The sequence below is a fragment of the Oxyura jamaicensis genome, chromosome 6, assembly GCF_011077185.1.
Source record: "Oxyura jamaicensis isolate SHBP4307 breed ruddy duck chromosome 6, BPBGC_Ojam_1.0, whole genome shotgun sequence".
In the NCBI taxonomy this organism is placed as follows: Eukaryota; Metazoa; Chordata; class Aves; order Anseriformes; family Anatidae; genus Oxyura; species Oxyura jamaicensis.
This window is the reverse complement of record NC_048898.1, coordinates 13271848-13293202: the sequence shown is the minus strand read 5'-3', so window position 1 is coordinate 13293202 and position 21355 is coordinate 13271848. Positions and strand designations below refer to the sequence as shown.

Below are 21355 nucleotides of genomic sequence, written 5' to 3'. Positions count from 1 at the left end.
CCCCCCCCCCCCCCCCCAAGCTTTGAAGTAATGCAAATGACACCTGATTTTCTGAATAATCACACTTTCTAATCTCTTTTGAGAAATATTTATTCCTTCTACATTTTATCAGTCTGTTTCAGTGCTACCATACCCAAAAACAGCATCACTAAATAAAAAGCCTTTCAACTTTTTTTCAAAGCTAGTTAATCTTACACATTTTTATTTGAAATATTAGGATGACAGAAAACAGACACAAATGCCCTCCCCCTCCTACTGAAGGAATTCGGTAGTTTAAGTCGAATATAAACTCATTTCCATTTAAGTCCTGGAAAATATATTCTGTCACTGTTCGCAGTCCGGGGATGTAGCAACTGTGCTTGAAAAGGAAGTGGTGTGTTAGGTGTGGGGGGGGTGGGGGGTGGGTGGGGGTGGAACCACACACCTAACACACGTATTCCAAAAAATACTGTTTATATTCACTACTGTATATATATTCACTAGTCTACATCTCATATTATCATCTTATATTATATTTAGTGATGATTTGTACAAAACAATCTTTCTTGGTTTTAATAAAATTGTTTATTTACAGATTGTAAAGTCAAGCAGCATAAAGCATCTTGATTTTATTGGTCATATTTCACATGATTATATGACCATGATTTGTTCTAAAAAAAGAAAATCCATATCTGAGAAGAGTAATGTCTTCTTTCTAATGGTTTCCAGAGTGTGCCCTACTATTCTACATGTTTGTCTCCTACAGACTTTTCCAAACAGTCCCAAACTAATTCTACAACAGCAAAACTGTCCAGGAAAATTTGAAACAAATTTTTGATTCTATTCATTACTGTCTTTGTACCTTTTTCTTTGTACATCATAGGAGTAGTGAGACAAACTGGGAGAAGAAAGAGTAGCTGGGTATAAGGAGTTGAGACAAGGTACTGTGCTGATCTGTGTGCAAGTTATTCAAATGAATTAAAGCTTTGAGAGGACATTTTCAGAAATGGAATTTCTATGCACACACAAATAAGTTATTATGACCTGTGCTAACATACACATATAATATGTGAACATGCATAAACATGTCATACAGGTTTCACCACTATAAAAGAAACCGAATTCTGGGCTTAAGTTCAAAAAATAAACAGTTTCTACAACATGAGCTAAAGGAAAAGTTTTCTTCACAACTAATAACATTACACTGTTTTGTTTTGGCCAAACACTCGGTAGTGAAAACTGAGCATTACATTAACTTTGAACTTCATAACCCTCCTAACTTTTATAAATAACCAGAGGAGAATAAGAAAATACAAAGTCCTCATTGAAATGAACTACTCAGAATCACTGGAATGTGAATGTCCCCTAGTATCCAATTTTGATTGCAAAATGCTTGAACTGAACTGGTAGAAATAGAATTGAAATCCAATAGAATTCAGGAGAAGGAAAAAAAAAAAAAAAAAAAAAAAAGCTGCCCCAACGATCTAAAGTCTAAAAATTTGTACTATTTCAAGAATACTAAAAAATGAGTTAAATTCAGTTAATTTTAAGGAAAAAAAAAAAAAAAAAAAAAAGAAGTGTGACGGGAAGATTAAAAGATGAAACACAATGTTTGGATTGAAAGTTAGCACATTTTTAACAGGAAGGTCAGTTAACTACTACATGTAGTTTTTTGGATAAATGAAGGCTTTGCATCATATCATATCTTTAAAATAAAGTATTAATAGCTTTCTGTTTTTACTTGTTTGAAGCAAAATACTACAGGGATGACTATATTAACAAATGTGACCTAACAATCATAGTAGGTCCTTGGCCTTAAATTTCATAACCAATGGTATTTCACATTAATTAACATGGCATAGTTGGCCCTGCAACTCTGTCAGAAACAACATATGCGTCAAAAGTGGAAAACAGTGGAATGGGTGTCCTTGCTGCAAAGAATTCTATTTTTAAACACAAATGACTCATCAACTACTGGCGTGTCCCAAAAACTACAATTTGTCAAGCTGTCAGAATAAAAAGGGAAGAAGAGAAGGAAAAGAGGTCATATCTTTTGTATTTGTAACTTGAAAATCAGGGGATAAGACACTGAGTGTGTATGTTAAACTCAACTGTAAAAGGCAAACCTCCACTCAAGACATGTTTTGATAAGAGAAATGTAGTGAAATACTTCTTTGAAAATGGTATCTACACTTTTAAAAACATTGCCCACGTTATCTCCTTTTCTATATTAGATGGATTTATAAATTTGTCCTGTGGTAAGAAAGAATTAATTCAGTGTGCATAACATATCTGTCTGAAGGTAAAGAAAACATCAGATCAAGTATTTGCAGATGCATTCTCAGATGCTTCAGGATGAAACAAAAAATGCAGAGTTTAATTTGAAAAGAGGAAAGGTAAGTGAACTAATAAAAGGTTTTAACCTGTATATGAATTACAATATACAGGTATCATTTTGAACAGAATTTAGTATGTAATTTAAGAATACGTCCCCACAGCAACACTATAAACACACACAAAGTAGCACTGCATGAGTTTGTAAAAACAGAGAAAGTGAAACTGAGCAACAAATGTGATCTACATAGTTTCATTAACACAAATTGACCTCCAAATTATTACATACAAAAGGAGTTGAAAATAAACATTGGACAGATTATCTATGAACTTGTTCCCAGTGAATCTAAGCTGCAATTAAATACTAGCATCAACTTTTTAAACCATGTTTCTTATGTTACTAATTACTACCAGAAGAACACACATATGAGTATCATCGTGTCAATAAACTCATTCCTCTGTTGCTGTTTTAAAGACAGTAAATTACTATTCAGAGAGACAATCACAATTAGTGAATTGTATCTCTAGATGCCAAGGAACAGTTTGCCCTTCAGATGCTGCATAACATGTTGTGCTTTAACACATATTAAATATAATTTTAAAAGAAAACATAAATGTAAAAGACTAGCAAACCACAGGAGTGAGAAACTAAGATCTATTGATTTTAGTTTATTTTACCATGGAAACACTGTACAATTATTCCCTGAAGCATATTCTTCAGACTAATGTCCAAGGAACATTTTATATTGCTATCTAGCGAAGACAAGGAAAATAGTAGTAGTAGCATCAGTCCTTGCACTGAATCAGGAAAAAAAAAAAAAAAAGAGAGAGAGAGAGATAGAAATTAACAAAGGACATTGGTTGTAAGTTTTTGAGATAATAGAGATACTTTTACCACTTTGGTTTCGTTGTCCTCACAGACCAGCTCTTTGCAGTTCTTGCAAAGATATGAAGCAAGTATGGTATCAAAACTAATGCAATATTTATGAAAGCAGGGCAGCAGAAGATAAACTACAGAACTTAAACCTTTTTTAGAAGTATGGTTTTCTCCTGTTGCCTGATTATATCAGGAGCCTTTAGGGGAATTAAAACACCTAGGCTTTTTTTTCTCTTGCAAAAATCAAGCTTTGAGATACTGCGCTACAAACACTAATGGAATTTAAAGCAGATAGGGACAATCTCCCCAAAACAGAGTGAGTAAACAATGAAGTGTCAGGAATCAACCTGATCCCTTTTGATTTCTCAGTGCACAAAGGCAGAAAAAATTCAATGGGAAAGAAAGATGTAATCTGGCACAGAGGGATGGTGAATACTAGCCAGTTCTGCTGCCTTTATCAATGAGTGCTTGCTGTGTGAAAACTTGCCAGGTGAGTCAACATTCTGGTATACGTTCTTTGTCAAGCTACTTTTTTTTTTCCCCCCTTCCTGTTTATGGAACTCAGGTATCCCACATAAAACATAATAGCATTCAAAATAAATAAATAAATACATGCAACAGAATCTTAGGGCAAAAGAATTTGCTTCTCAAATGCAGATTATCATATAGCAGTGCAAACTTCTGAGAAAATTAAAAGACGGATTATCAGTTTCTTGTTTTTCATTGCTATTATAGCTCTAATCTCATTTACATCTTACTCTTTGCTAACATTCCCATGCAGAACTGCAGGAAGAAACAGTATGGTAGGCAGTAAAAAATAATAATAATAAAAAAAAATTATCAATTCTCCTAAAAACCATAGCTTTTCTGGGGGACTATAGATATTTTCATGCCTTCAGATCTACTTCAGAACAGCTCCAGAGTCACCAGTATAAACTTTCTTGCTGTGAATGGCATTTGCTGTTGAGATCACAGAACTGATCTGCAACACAGCAAGCGAAATAATTTTGTTTTAGATTTTCTGTGTTGGTACTAAATACTTGTTGGATTCATTTTCTGATAAGCTACAAAATGCTAGCATCTTTCTGCAAGTTGTCAGAAGCATTTCTGTGTACCTATGCACAGCCACTGGATTTGAAAAATAAAAATAAAAATCTATTCCTCCTCATCAGCTACACTAAAAAACAAACTCATATCTATGTTACCATGAACTACAGAGTGGTTATGAAAAAGAGAGTCTGTACAGGCCAGAAAGGGTCACGCATCTTCCTTGTGGCAGGATCCACTTCAGAGTCTTTTGAGACTCTCTGAATTTATTCTCGTAAATGATAAACTGTGCTACAAAAGGTAAGTATGTTAAAAGTTAACTTTTTTTATCAACGCTATTTTCTAGGGGGGAAAAAAAAAAAAAAGTTTGAAATCCTACAGATATTTTTGCTGCACTGAAGCCTTAGATCCTTCAAGTAAAAACATGGTCTTCATCTCTTTTCAGTGTTCCAGGCCACACAAGTCACCTTTATATTACAGAAGATATTTTTACAGAAAAATGAGAAAAACTTTTTCTTCACATTCAACTGAAAAAGGTGAAAAAAATCACAGACGAATCACCTGAATTCTCAGTTATACTCTTCCACAAGGCTGAGCACAGTCCTGTGACCCAAAAACATATCAGATTGATTAGGACAGAAGGAATATGACCGTGCAAAAGGACCAATGTTCTGTTAGCAGTGTTTCCCCACCAGAGACAATGAAAGAGCTGTAACTACAGAACTGGAGAATATTCTACCAAATCCAATAGAGGATGCAACCTTGCCTCTTTCACAGTACATGATTCAATAACATTTAGGTTGCCACAATCTCACCCCCTATCTATAAAACTGGTTCTTGGCATTAGTCTAGATATCATTCATGTTTCCTTGTAACCAGAAAACACAAAAATACTTGAAACAAGAGGAAACAAAATCTTGAAATAAAGACTTGTGAATTCTCTAAAAATGTTACAGAGTCTCTTAGGGAGTTTTTAGCATTCAGAAATAATAGTACAACACAGATTTTTCATAGTGGCAAATTTTCCAGAGGAAAGATATATGGAAATATGGAGATTTCAACACGCCAGTTTCATTAATCTGTATAATGTTATTACAGTTCACATTTTCACCAATCACCACATTATTAAAGACTCAAGATGAAAAAGATGCTGCAATGGACAGCATTACAGCCTATCTTTATAGTCAGGATATACCAAATTAGTACTGAGATGATCATACTACATACATGTGTGCATACTGTATCAAACAACTAAAAAGTAAATGTATCTAATTCTCCATTCAACATATATTTGAAATCTACTTTCATTTAGTTCCCTTTCACTCATCTAGTTGATAGTTTACTGTTACACATGGTACAGAATTTCCCTTCTCTGCTCTATTCCACTGCTACCAAAATAAAACTTCATTTGAAATTCTGCCAGTTGCATTTAATTGCATAAACTGAGCAAGCTAGATCTGGAAAGGATAGTCTGCATATCTCAGAAGGCAGACAAGTAGTGACCAGAATCAGGCCCAATTTTGTTTCGAAAGAAATTAAGAAATGCAATCAGCCAAATAGTATGAGTTAAAATAATCGCAGACCTACTCAGAAAACTGAATTTGGAAACCTGAAGCTACTATGCACATACACAGCATAGTAAAACAGAGTATTTGGCTACAATAAACTAGTCTTCACAGGTCAGAGTACTCAATAATGGACACTGACATCAAAGAAAACTGCATGAACAAAACTGAGGAATTTCTTCTACCTGGTCTAGTGGAAGGTATCCATGCCCATGGCAGGGGGGTTGAAATTAGATTATATTAAGATCCTTTCCAACCCAAATAAGTCTATGATTCTATGAATTCATGACAATATTCAAATTTTGTTTAAGGGAAGATGTTCAATAAATGAAAGGTGAACTGCAGAAACCTATGGACAAACAACAGGAACGGACAGGAGATGGACAAACAACAGGAATAAAAAACATCTCATGCCAGTGATACTGTAAGGACAGGATATCAAAAAAATGAAAAAGCAAGTGAATAAGATAACACTCAGAACAGTGCCTAAAGACTACAAATTCTAAAAGAATTCAAACTGTGTAAGTATTAGCTCGTGAAAAATAATGACCTAACTTCTTGAAGATCAAACTCTTAAGCTAGCTGTTTTCAGTATAAACACTATTTATTCAAGTGATGCATTATATAGAGGCCTACCTGGCAAGATTTTCATACAAATAAAGCCACTAAATATCACTGCATTTATAAGCTTTTGCTATTTAAAATTATTGGCATATTTTTGGAATAACAAAATAATACTATCTTGAACTTCAGTGATTCCTTATCTTGTATCTGGCTCCAGCTGTAAAGCAGCATTGCAGAAAAGGACCTTAGGGTCCTGATGGACAAGATCAACATGAGCCAGCAAGGTGCTCTTGCAATAAACATTAGCAGCATCCTGGGCTGCATTAGGGAATTTATCTCCAGCATGTCAAAGGAGGTGATCTTTCCCCTCTGTTCAGTACTGGTGAGGTCACATATGGAGGCCTTGGTCTGCTCTCCATGCAGGAGAGACAATGACGCAGAAGAGTGAAATCAGCAAAGGGCCACACAGATGATTACAGGACTATAGCATCCGTCACATGAGAACCTGCGAGAGCTAGGATTGTTTAGTTTAAAGAAGATAAGGCTCAGCAGGTTCTTATCAATGTGTATCAATACCTGATGGAGCCTCCTTCAGGAATAAAAAAAGATCCAGACTTTTCTCAATGGTGCCCAATGACAGAATAAGAGGAAATGACGTGAACTGAAACACATGAATTTCCAATTAAATATAACAACAACAATAACAACAAACCACATTTGACTATGAGGGTGATCAGACACTGGAACAGGTTGCCCAGAGAGACTGTGGAGTCTCCATCTTTGCAAATATTCACAACCCAGCTGAACATAGTCCTAATCCTGTTTGAATCAAGTAATGGACTAAGCAATATCTCAAGGTCCATTTCAATCTAAGCAATTCAGAAATTATGCATCAAGACAGCTGAAATAAAGTTACATGTTCAAATATAAACTGGTTAGTTTCCAGACTGCATATACAAAACAGATGTGATTTAGGCCACAAGTTCATTTATTCATTTGTTATTTTTTAGATGTTTTTTCAGAAATTTCAATCCATTTGAAATGTTTTGCAAGACTTAACACTTCAGAAAATTTAGGCCATTGCAATTTATCCCATCAACAAAAATATGTATCACTATAAAGAAGAATTTCTCAACAACACCAAGGAGTAAAAACAATAATCCAAAATATACCCTAAGCTTGGTTTGCCAGTTTTTATATAAGGAAACTTGGGGGGGGCATTTTATCTAAAATCTATCCAGAATATTTCTCTTGTAATCCATTTTCAGTGATTAATTTTGACTATTGAACAAGCACAAACCACTGGTACTGATTAATAGAAACTTCATTGCATTCTTTTGTCTTGAGAAAACAGAATATTTACATGTTGCCTAACTAGTGATTATATACAGCTAATAAAAGTCATTCTAATCCAATGTTGATTCACCAATATGATAAACAAATACAGAGGAATTAACTCTATTTATGATAATAAACTAGCTGGATAACACTACAATTTTTTTTGAAGGAGTTTTAGAATATTCCTCAACTCCTAAGCACACTGGAAGAGCTATTCAGGCAGTGTTTTGCACATTTTAGTGCATATAATTTACCAAATTGAAGTTATCTGAGCATGTCAGAGAACAAACGCAAAAATGGAATTATGAGATGTACAGAAGTATAGAAAACATGCATCTAAATTCCATACATATGTTTCAGTATATTCAGCATGCGAATGAACAGTTTAAGACAACACCTATAATGATTGATTGCTGTATCACAAGAGACAAACATCTATCAGTAAGCTTAGGGAACATACAATCATATAATCATAATAATCATATAAAAAAGGTCACAGTACATCAAGATTTTACATCTTATCATGCATTATTTGTGTTAACACTGTTAATTTTGCAACTACTTTTGAAATATCTTCAGTCAGTCCTCACATCCCAGTTCACGTAAGACTTAAAAAGCTGCCATTTATGAAATCTCAAAACTTCACAGAGAATTTTTTTCATATATACAGTGTTCACTGCAATGCAATTCTACCTTTGACATAGACAGCTAAGAAAAACATGGAGAATAGCTGTTTGTTCCACTGCACGCGCCCCCCCCCCCCCCCCCCCAAGCCCCCAGAGCCCCCAGCGTCGTGGCTTGTTTCTTTTGCTTTTTTCCTTGAAATAATCACCTCATTCTGTTCCTGGATTTCACTCTTAGATAACATCATCTGTACCTAGCAAAGGCCATGCATCTTTCTGCTATTCAATTGTCTTCAGAGCCCATGCACTGCACTGCACACCTACCTGCCTTCAACTCTAGTACGCCACACAACAATGGCCACTGAATCTCAGCTGTTCATGTTTTCCCATGAAACTCCACAGAGCAATGAGGAAAATTAAAATTCACTGCAACAAATAAAGATTTGTTCTCTAAATTCCCTTTTGATTAAGCCAACAATGGTGTACACCCAGTTGTCTACTACAAACACTGTAAAGATAAAACTAGCTTTGTCTGCCTTCATTTATGACTGAGAACCTTACTCAATGCTGTATGAGTTTAAAGGATGTTGAGTCCTTATAGACCATACATTATCACTTGCCAAGAATCATCAGTAGGAACAGCTGACATGATTTTTCTGTTACAATAGTAAAAATAAATAAATAAATAAGTGATTTGAAAGTAATGACCCAAGAGAACTTCATTTAAACATTTAACCTAGATTTTCTGTATTTCAAAAATAAAACATATCACTCAGTTTGACTACTGAGCAGTAAACAAAACTAACACATTTTTAAGAATTAACCCCACTTTATTCCCTCCCCCCCCCCCCTTTATTTTTTGTTGACGAAAGGTGGTTAGAAGAAATTCACCTTGATTTACTTCAGCATTAGACAAAATTTATCTTCTCAAAGCAACTCATGGAAGCTGCTGCAGTATTAACAAAACTTAGATGAACAAAAAATCAAAATTGTGAGGGAGACTGCCTACAGGATACCATGGGAGATTTGGACAGTCTGTATGAGGCTGTATAATTTACAATGAATTATCATTATGGAGGGAATAATACTGTTTTAATCTACTTGCAAAGACACAGACCACTGTAATTTTAGCAATTTGAACAATGGTAAATATCATCTAACAACAGTTTCTTGAACCAGATCCCAGAATTTAAAGTCAGCTTCATCTCTATTCATGTGTCATGAAAAAACATGCAAACTCTAACCTGAAGCTTATAATAACATGTATTAGTCTATTTTTTGTTAAATAAGATCAAAGATAAAAAATTGAATTTACTCTGAGAGCTGCTTTTCTGAGAATCTTTGACATCTTAATTATTATAAGTCAGGCCACTGGGATTCACCTGAAATTCAGATGTAACTATTGTATTTTCTGAGTTACAATTAAGATTTCAATATTTTTTTTAATCTATTTTATTTTTTTTCTCCTAAGGGTCATGAAACTGAGGGAGTTATCAAAATGTTCTGCTGATTAGTCCTGAAGATGTGGAAAAGCTGACTGATCTGTAATGAAGGTATAAGATTGATATCTAAAAATTTATTTATTTTTTTTTGCTTTTGAACAGATTTACTACCTATTCATATCTCAGATGTGTCTATAAAGTTTATGTGAACACCTATTTATAGATCTATATATACAGCCTAACAAAATGAGAAAAATTAGTATCATCCTGGTCAGCGAGAAACTGTATCCATACTAAAATTAAATATATAATCTTCATCATGTTTGTCTTATTTCTACAAAACACTTTATTGCACTAAATTAAATGTCTTTCATGAGACAAAATGGCAACAATAGCAAACAATGACAAGCCAAACATCATACACAATTTATCCTCAAATATTCCCACAGCATAACTGAATTTATAAGGACTTGGGAAAAAAAAAAATGTCAGAAAAACAAAATTAGTTCTGCTAGTAAAACATTCCAAGAAAATGTAGTTGCTTTGCTAATAATTTCTCTTTGTGCAGTCACTGAGTAAATTCCTAAGAATATTTATTTCTAATGCATGCTTCCTAATCTTTTCCCATACAATGACAAAAGGTACAATGTGAATCCTAGAAAACCTGACTTCTCATCTTGCATTGTTTTTGGCAAGTGATTTCTAGCATTGCATCTCTGATAGCTTGTTTTCCAGATGATACTGTTATTAAGCAAGTAGGTAACAAAGACTTGCTTCATTCTAAATAATAAAAACTAGCCAAAAAAAAATAACTGCAAGACACCTCAGGAGACACTGAAGAACGACGATGGAATGACAACACCTTCTAAAACTCACCTACATATAGAACCTAACACAAGAATACAACTGATGTGTCATTAAGAGTGCATTTTTAGGCAGCCAAATATATATGCCTATTATTTTATATATACCTAATAAAAACTATACTGAAGAATGGATAATGATTCACTAAACAGAATGTCATCAGTTAAGCAGAAGACATGTCAAAGTAACTTTAAAATTAAATATGTTTTTTTTGTTTTTTTATATATATATATATATATATTTCCCTTACAACATTATTTGATTAATGTTTGAAATAAATTTTGTGACTCGTTGTCAAAGACCACTACCTCAATAAACCACTTCCTTGAAGAGAGCCCTAAAGATAGTTCATCTGGTCAGTTAAAACTGTGCTTTAAATAACATTCTTACATACTCTTCAAGGATTAATTCTTAATCAATACAATCCCAAATATGTCAAACTCGCTCAATCCCGCAGAGCACAATGACCAGCATCAATCAAACCTAATTTGTGGTGACTAAAAGTACATATTTTCATACTCTTTCTTGTCAAACAACTGATAACAAGGGTTCAGAGATGAAAATATGTAGGATATTTTGATAAGTTTTGAAACTTGGTAATTTTAAGGGAAGTCTAGAATAGACACATTTGTGGAAAGCACTAAATTCTTATACCAAAAAAAAAAAAAAAAAAAAAAAAAAAAAGTCATTTTAAAATTAAGCTGTGATAAGGGCATTTTCCTTACAGTGTACTTAAGGCAAGTGTAGTTTTACATTTGGACAGTATTCAGATTCCCTGGATATCTGACCTACACAAATGGGATTTTACATAATCTATATGCAAAAGGAGTAAGTACTTCCAAAACCTTCTAAGATACACAAAGAAAAGTAGAACGAAAAAATAGTGTTTTTTTGTTTGTTTGTTGTTTTTTTCCCTGTTTAAAAATGAATAAAGCTGTCTTATTAAGAGGAGCAGCAGTTAAGAACAAGCTCAGGGCTCAGCATGATCCTATATGCTTGTGTGTACATTTGTGTACATCTTCATATTCACAATGGCACTGTTATTCTTAGATCCAGCTGTTTCACACTCATTACCAGATGGCACTTTTATGTACAATTCTAATTAAGTATAATATGTGGGACAGTACTGGAAAAAAAAAAAAAAAAAAAAACAGTTATTTAGTAATGACTACACTAATGCCTTTGAAAATACAAACAACTCCTAAAAATAATAAACCAAAAAACTCGGGTGAGTAGAACAAAGCGAGTTGTGAGACTTATGTTTTCACCTTGCCATTGTTCGGTTCTATTACTTCTTCATGGATTCCAGTTTTTCAGGAAGGAATTCCAATAAATGAGGTAGATTTCAAGAGACAGTGCAGCAATAGCTTGTCATTAGAAGGCAAGCTTTTCTGCAGAAGTATTGAATTTCTGTGCCTGAAAAGCACAGCTCATATCTATGCCTATGAGCTGCATATGACATAGTCTTGAATCCCAGAAGAGAAAACAGAATCGTAGAAAAGGATATTCACATCACGAACAGTTTCCTTACTACCGCCATTGCAAGAGAGATAAAGCAGGGAGCCCTCAGTTACCAGTTTAGGAGAAAACTGAGAAGTTCTTTGCAAGTGCTTTTACTGGCGATGCCTAACAATGACAACAGCAAGCAAATGTTATTTTCCACTCTATTCAAGTCACTAGCGCAATATGAAATGCAGAGGTCAGGATGACAAATGAAAATAGGCAATTCCCCTTCACTGTTGATGTCAACAAAAGTCAGAGACGTACTTCCAAGTACATTTGTTAAAACATATTTTAAAAGCAGAAAAACAGAACTAGACAAGGGAAGAAAGTTTTGAAAACTACTTATAAAAAGGCATGGAAAATGAAAAAGTTTTGGCAGACATCAGGCTCTCTGCTCTACAGGAGCACAGTCAACAGACTCTAGAGAACCATCTAAAGAGCATACAACAAGTCAGATTTTCCTCTTAAAAATGAAGGATAATTCCATTATTTTCTTACCTTGAAGAATTAAATGATGAAAAGTTTTAAAGGAAACATGAACTGGGAAAGAACCATTATTAGGATATATGATGCTGTTATGTACCTAAAGTAGAGCACTTTCCTAATCAAAATACTCCTGAGTAACTGCTTATGACTTTCTCTTTGAATGGTCTTTTATTCAAACTAAAAATGAAAGACAGACATTAAAGTGAACCAATCTCTAAATATAAAAATGTAATGTTCTGGTTGTTACCCCAAAAATAAAATAATTCTGTGGATGGTATTGACAATATATTTGGCAAAATTTTCATGTTTAACTATTCCCAATATTGAAAAATACCATTGTCCAAGGAAGCAGTTTTTTATGAATGCAATGCTATAAAAAAAAGGAATAAAGGAGGCTAGTATTTAGTAATAGGTGAAACATTTCCTACTGGGATGTGACTGGATTTAATTGGTAGGAATGCTAAAACAGCCATTTCTCTGCTAAATGATTTTCCACTTTAATGACTACAATCTTCCATTAGTTGCTAGCATGTAAAAATGTTCTATATATAACTTGTGGTACTAAGAGACAATGACTGAAGCTGGTGGCATGTAAGAAGTAAAGGCATTGAATTTACACTCCTTTCAGCTGTGATGGCATTTGTTTTACCTGCAGTCACTTTCCTTACACCATGACTGTAGCAGAGGGAACAATGGGTAGTATCTTCAATATTGGAATTCTGTAAGAATTCCTCAGTGCCTTTCGCTATAATTAATCATGACAAGTCCTTGACTGACAAACTCAGTGGGGTCTCCATTCTCCCCTTCCCTCACCAACCAAGAAAGTGGTGTTAAAAGCTGTACCCATTTTCTTGAGGCCTGTTGTGTATGAAGTCATGTAGGATTCCTTGAAGTACATAGCTGTCCATTGTGTCTACAAAACCACTGGTAGATTAGGATGAATAAATCCAGCTTTTTGTTCTGGACAAATGCTTACTTTTCAACTCTATATTACAGACATGATTTTTGTCACTCCAGATGTTAGATCAAATGATAGCTAAGTGACCATGGCACAGGCTGAATACAACAGCTTTATAATGTGTTGTCAAGAAAAATCACACAATGGTATATATCACTGTCCATTGTACAAACTAGACCCTGTTTGTCTCTATAGGCCAAGACAGTTTCCACTTGTACAGCTGTTTTATCACGGTCTTCCTTTCAACCCACCTTCATCCTTTCACCATGTCCTATTTGACCAGATCCTAAAAGGAATTACTTAATCATACACTTAGGACCTTAAATAGACTAATATATAACCACCACATTTCATTCTACATTGCTGCAGTGGAAGTCAAGTAAGCTGTTAATATAAAATGCAGCAGAATTTTTCACTTCAGGGAAATATCTGGGGAGCTTCTAACCTCATTTAAACAACTAATGAACATTTTTTTAAAAAGTGTGTGGGAAGAAAGAAAGGTAAGAGAAGAGGAGGAAAGACAACAGGACAAGTCTGTAAGTGTAATATATTAACTTGGGGTCACTGAATTTAAACTGCAGTTGGGAGTTAAACATTGGTTGAAAGCTTACAGAAATGTACAGTTAAAACATTTTTCTATCCCCACTGAAAAAGCAGCTAATACGCTAGTAGCAGTACATGGTTTAGGTAGCCCACAGGAAGCTTAAGCACCCCAGAAGCATCTACTATTATGTCAGCTTTGCTGTCCTTGAAGAAGAAAATTAAACAAAGGTTTCTAGAATGCAGTGCCTGAAAGTCATTATATAAACAATATATAAACAATCAATCACATAAACAGGCAATTGTTCTGAGAAATCAGTATTTGTTTTTTAGTCTGAAACTGACACGAGTGGAAGCAGATCTTATTCTGTTTGACACCTTTGACTTGGATATGTTGGGCACCAAGAAGTTTTACCGTTGTGCTTCAGAAAAGCACCACCTTATGCACTTCAGTAGTGACATATTAAAAAAAAAAAAAAAAAAAAAAAAAAAAGGTTGCTAAAATTGAGAACACTCTATTTAAGGAGGAAGAAGTATAGAACTTGAGTTTTTTCACCACTTCATTCATCTCCACAAAGAAAATCTCTGCCTTAATTTACTTGGCACATCTAGTCTACAAAGGTATGACTTGACTCACACAACCTATTGCTGACATTCACATATTCAAGACCACCTTTTGCTGGTGCTACCACCTGCCTAGATATCAGTAAGTACTAATAGTAGAAGTGAAACATCTGATTTTCAGGGTCATGTAGGGATTGTATCACATTGCCCCACTGTTACAACCGACAGCTAGGCAGGCTCACATGAGCAGCAAAGCAAAGTATCTTAACTGTCAGAGTAAATGTAACCCTAAAACTCATTCAGAAAAAAAAAATAATAAAAAAAAAAATGTAAATGTACAGTTCAAAAGCTTTGAAATGCTATTGACATTTCATTACATCATCCTCCCAAAACAAATTTAAGAGAATAATATTTTACTAACTATGCTTTCTTCTGTGTTGGGCTACTGATTTGCTTCTTCCACCAGTACCAGCATGCAGCTTAACATGAAACCAAAAGTGGACTGTGAATGGGACTAAAGGAAGGATAGTCCTAGTTATGCTGTTTTGTACCAAACCATCACACACCTTAATAGGTCAGGATTAAACTTTCTGTTCCCTGGCCAAAACACAGCACTCTATGATAATGTTGGTGTGTGACAACATAATTTAAAAAAATATTGAGATGTTTTGCAGATTTTAATGGCCTACCTTATCTTGGGATATATCTATCAAATGCAGGAGTTGGAAATCTGAATAGATATGTGAGATATAATGCTCATACTGTCTACTTCATTCAGAAGTTTTTGTTGTTTTCAGAAGTGTTCCTGTCAGTCTCCTGAAACACTTTTTTTTTTTTTTTTTTCCTCCTACAAATTAACTTTTTGGTGGATATTCTTCCTCTTTGTTGGACATCTATTATCCTGGTCTTGAATTTGAAAGATTTTACAAATGCCCAATAAAGATAAAAACAATTCTGCAACAGTATGTATAAACTCAACACACAGAAGTAGTGTTTTTCTGCCTATGCTTCCTACAGATATAATAACATCACATTCAATCCAGTTAATATTGGATATTTTTCCCATCTTTGAGTTATTTGGTAGAACATGCACCATTATAAAGTTTTTCACACTCAGGCAATGAAATCAAACACGGAGTTGAGGTAGATTAATGGAGCAATTCAAAGATGCATAATTGCAGTAGGAAAGGAGAGAAAGGAAAATGTTCTAGAATACTCACTTTGATGAATCTATGAAGTATATTACAAGAGCACCAATACTAAGAGCGAAGACTAAGACAACCTACAAAAGAAAAGTAGGAGTGATTATTAACAGTGTTAAAGTGAAACACTTATTCTTCTACACACACACAAAAAGATCATAAAATAGTATTTTTTATTTCACCTGTCATTTTCTTTATTAAGATTGTTACTCCTTGAATTTCAAACAGTATATTTTATCACAGAATGTTTTCTTGCATTGAAAAAGAGCCACAGATACATAGAATCTCAGGTCAGGGCAATCCAGTAGACAATTAGGTCTTAAATCCTAACCTCTGCTAACCTAGACTCTTTAATTTCAAATGGCCAGCAACCCCACTGCATGCCATTAAATTTGCAGTATACGTTTAAAAGAACTGTCCTTCAGGACTACAGTAAAAAGCATCTGCACAGTGGAAGGTAAACCAAGAGCAATGATAGATTACGCTGAATTTTGAAATCCACAGGTTATGTATAAGGCTGTGTAAAAATATGTATTTACTTTGCACTCTTGTCCACTAAAACACTAATTAACTTCCAAACACATTAAAAAATAATTGCTTGATGCAGCTTGTGTACAAAGGATACACACCCAGGGCAATTTTCCCCCCTTTAAATCTGTTGAATTTTTTGAACAAATGTATTTTGTATGTATGGCATCTAGCCCTTATTAGCTGCATAGAAATTGCTTTTCTGCCTAGTACATCAGAAGGTGGACTAGTCACATCTGTCTGACTAACTTTTTTTTTTTTTCATCTTCCCCCCAAACATAAAATCTATTTGTCTATTCTACTGGCTCCAGCACTTTGGGAACATTTAGTTTCGCATCCTACCCAAAGCGGGTCTGCATCCACACAGGACAGCATAAGTGAGGTTTGTGCATTCTGATTTTGTCTTAAAAAATCATGAACCACACAATAGTTTCTGTACCCATTGTAACTTAGATGTCTGATATGGTAATGATAGGCTTAATTTCTTGAACAATGCCATCCCCTGGGTAATTTGGAATTTTAAAACATGAATCCAATAAGCTATTTTTTGTATGATATAATATGATTTTATTGGAAGAAATAAGGAGAAAAAAAAAAAAAACAGCTACAGTGAAGATGTAAAACAGATGAAAAATTATGTCTCCTGCAACTCTTATCTGATCTATTGGTCTACAGAATCAAAACAGAATGTTCTTGAGTCTTCTGACAGGCACTTCTCAAGTAGCTACTTAGAAGTAACATCCCTTAAAATAAACCCAGAGCATTCATTGGTAGTTCAAGACCAGATAGACCAGAGTACTACTAAGAGGTCATGGAGCTCCTCACAGTCCCAGTTAAAATACAACTTCTTAGGTCAGAAATGGCTAAAACCACATCATCTAAACAACCATATTTGTGAAATAAACTAGCAATGTCAGTCCAGTTCTGACTAAACAGATTTATTCATCTGTATGAATATCACCATTAATATGTACTACCACCACTATTGTTACTTTTCTTGACAATCACAACTGTTCAAGCAACAGATGGACAATGAAACAAAAAATTGTTCATCCAGTATAGGCTTCAGACCTAGAAGCTGGCACTGGAAATTATTAGAACTGCATTTGGCTAATGAACACAGAAATAAGTTCCCAAAGACTGTCTAACCAGATCCTTGAACCAGCCATGATTCACTAACTCCTCCTCTACAAATATTAGAAAGAATTTGGAAGGAAATTCTCTTCCAGCTACAAATTTCATTATAATGATTAAACTAACATTTTTTTCCCAGTCAAAGGACATCAGCTACAGTTTTGCTTGCTTTCTGTGCAGTTCTTTCTTTTTTGCCAAGTAGTCACAACATAGTATTCTACATTTTAAGATTATTTTTCACCTGGATTCCAGAGTAAAGGATTTCTATTTTCATTTTAGAGATGAAAAGATTTAAATAACATATTTTTGACAGAGCGAGACATTTTCAACAATAGAAAAATTCTTTGTAAATATAAGTAAAAACACCTTTTTTCTGAAGCTGTCAAAATAGGAAAGAAGCTGACTTACTCTTCTCATTCGTTCAAGTTCTGCAAAGTACAAAAGTAAAGATGGATTTTGATTTTCTTGTTCACTTGTCTTAGGTCACAATATTCAGTCACTGCCTACTAGCCAAAGGAAACCTCTGTAACGGAACCACTACAACTGTATACCAGCCTTGCACTTTCACATACCTACTCTCTTAATAATCATCACTGTGATGCTTAAATCAAGTTAAATAAATCCTGGGTAAGATCTTCCAAGATGCTTATGGAATTTAAATGTTCTATGACAATTCATATAACTTCCATTAAAATGTAAATATCTAAATTTTGTAAGACATTTGATTCCCATGTTACTCCTGTGAGATATGACAAAACAACTACACCATCCCCTTGATGTACTATATACCAGACTTTAAATCAAGTCTTGTTTCCTCTTCTACTACCCCAATGCACATACCTGTCATTACTATTCATAATGTCCCCAAAAATCACAGAAAGGGAATTAGAAGAAAATGGAATCTTAAACTCCAATATTATCCTGCCAGCAGAGAAACACCCTTTTCATTTGCTTAAGTGACAGAGTTATCGAGCTCAACACAAATATGCTAAGTGCAAGGAAAAAGAAGGGCCTGAATCAATCATTTTAAAGGTCTATTAAAATAAAAATAAACTTAATACCCTTCCATGCTAAGTAAATCATAGAGTCTCAAATGCAAGGTTTATTTAGCTGTATTCCCACCTAAAAATGCTGAATGTAACCTGGTTATTTAGATCCAGGGAGACAGTTTTTGACTTTAGGTCTAAATTCAGATTTGAGTCCTTGCAAGATTTTCCATGGGAACCAACAACTATTTTTGAGTACTTATTATGTTTGAAGAGAGGTATAAACCTAGACAGACTGATACCCCAAACCCACGGAAACTAGAAACTAAGGGAGTAAAATAGCATATATGTATGTGAATTACTGCCACGTTAACTAGGCCATGGGGAGAAGCTTGCTGGCTCTGTTTATTACTCCAATGCATTTGGCACAGCACTGCAATTGCTACACATCTATTATAGCTTCTCTCTGGAAGGAAAGAATCTTTTAATTTATAATAAATTACTGTTTGTTTAAGATTGAGAAATGTGAAGTCATATGCTAGCAGCTACACTGACTAAGCATTTAGCATTGAGTTAAAAATAAATATCAGTCTGATTAAAAGAAAGGAAGAATAAACATGGAATAGTTGCTACATATCCTTATTTTTTTCATTAAAAATAAAATTAAGGAAAATCCAGACAGAGTTCAACAAAAGTATACACTACCTTTTTAAAGCAGAACCCAGACAAACTCTAGAAAAAAATCCACTTAAAAAAAAAAAAAATGTAAAAACATTTTGCTTTCTCTGATACTGGTAAGATGCCCCAGAAGATCTTTGACTATTCTTTTGAGATACTTCATGCATCCACACTAAGAACAGTCACAGGAAATAAAAAGGGAAAAAAAAAGGGGGGGGGGGGATTGCATTTTATAAAAATAGAGTAACATAGCAAAGCTGCAGGGGTAGTATAGGCATTGAGCAAATACTATTAAGGTGAAGCCATGATAACCCCAAAGGGGCTCAGCACAGCTTCCAGGGCCAGACCTATGTAACAGAAGGATAACAATGATAATCCAAGGGGTGGCACTGTTTCTCCTACAACTGCATTGAACTCATGTCCTGGCATTACTGAAGAAGCATGGAAAAATGGAAAGGCTGATCACGTTAGAGAGGAGTTATAATTATTACCTACACCGTAATGAGTAATGTAAAGATTCTAGAGTAGAAACATTTTTTTTTCTACATCAACCCTGCAATGAATGCATCAGAAACATCATACCACAAATCCGGACTTCTTATGTACTCTTATACAGCAGTCTATATTCCTTTAAATTACTAATGAAGTGTTAATACCAGAGATGTTCTCCTTGAATTACATTTTGATGTGTATATCCACAAGTAGCACTTCAGTCCAATGCCAATCCCACTAAAGCTATAAATTCATCTTGAAGGAAGTATTATTTGCATACACAGAATTTAGAAACACCTATCTGACATCAAAAATAAGACAGAAATATCAACACTTTTCAAGTTATTTGTTGCACTAGCTAAATCCTAGCCTTATTAGTTACAATCTCACTGCATATGTTTCCTCCAGGTTGTATAAGGATGCAAGTAAAATACTTCAAACAGCACTGTTCGCTTCTCCCTTTCCGTCTCCCTGTCAATTCTTCCTATATATAGCAAATGTGCAATAGGTCTATACATTACTGATAGACATGCCTCTGATACAGACTTACTCAATGTAAACCAAACTATAATAAAAATTGGCTTATTTCTCCATGTTCCCATATGCTGTACTCCTCTGTTCTTTTTTCTTTCTAATGGTTTCTATGAAATATTCCTATGAATGAACTTTCTGGTATTCTGAATACTAAATTAAAACATTACTTATCTATTTACATACACATCCATACACACACATAGATAAAGCAGGTGAAATATTTCCCTTGCTTTCCAACTCAGGATCATACATTACACTATTGACATTCTAGATTGAGAACATCAAAAAACATCTTTTAAGTAAATGCATATCAATGGTAAACGTACCAGCTCAGAGGTTTCTGGGGTGGAGTTGGGGTCGGGGGGGGGAAGTAATAAGTTGAACTTGCTGTGTTTGAAAAACTTAGGACATATATTTTTTGCTTCTTACTATGCATTTGATTCAAGATAGGTTATTTCAATATCTCAGAGGTGGGATGAGATCTCCCATATATGCTATTCAGTAGGCAGGCAGCAGAAGTCATTCAACCATCTACTTGGAAGGTGCCTGAGGGCGAACTTGTCAATCTCTGCCACTAAAGAGTCATTTTTACTATTTCCCTGACTCCTGAAATACAGCCCTTTTCTCTTTCATGTCATCAGGGTAGAAAACTTGTAGTGTGATAGCACATATTTCATCTTCTTTGAATTTTATTTTATTTTTTCCCTAAGATGACTGAATTGGATTTGCCTTGGAGCTAAAGAATGGAAATATCTCATGTGACATCCATTACCTTTTATTTAACACTAGGTTTACAGAGGCCCTAAGAGAGCATATGGTCCTTATTATATTGGGGGGGCGCCCCCCCCCCCCCAGGATCTGTAGAAAAAAGTGAAAAAATAAAACATGTTATGCTTTGTAGAGGGTGGAAAAGTTCTTATTTTGTAATCTTGTGACAATCTATTGTGCATTGCTCTTCAGAAATCTATGTCTGAAGCTCTTACCATGCTAAGATTAAGTTTTTGACCACTAGGCCAAATTTACTGCTTATATTAAATTGTTCTATTAACATTTATACTTTGAATTACTTAAGGAGAATACAAACCATAACATATGACCACAAAGCTACATCCTGGTT

General features: G+C 34.5%; 1 protein-coding gene across 44 annotated transcripts in view; it reads right to left on the bottom strand.

The window, feature by feature from the left end:
- KCNMA1 (potassium calcium-activated channel subfamily M alpha 1) overlaps positions 1-21355 on the bottom strand; it is a 464377-nt gene that overhangs the window by 231255 nt on the left and 211767 nt on the right. For 43 of the 44 annotated variants that reach the window (XM_035330303.1, XM_035330310.1, XM_035330316.1 and 40 more), the window contains exon 3: positions 15905-15966. In XM_035330303.1, coding sequence (XP_035186194.1) covers positions 15905-15966 — 62 coding nt within the window. Of the gene's footprint in view, positions 1-3047; positions 3067-15904; positions 15967-21355 lie in introns of those variants that run through there. The other variant, XM_035330348.1, reaches the window with a different exon arrangement.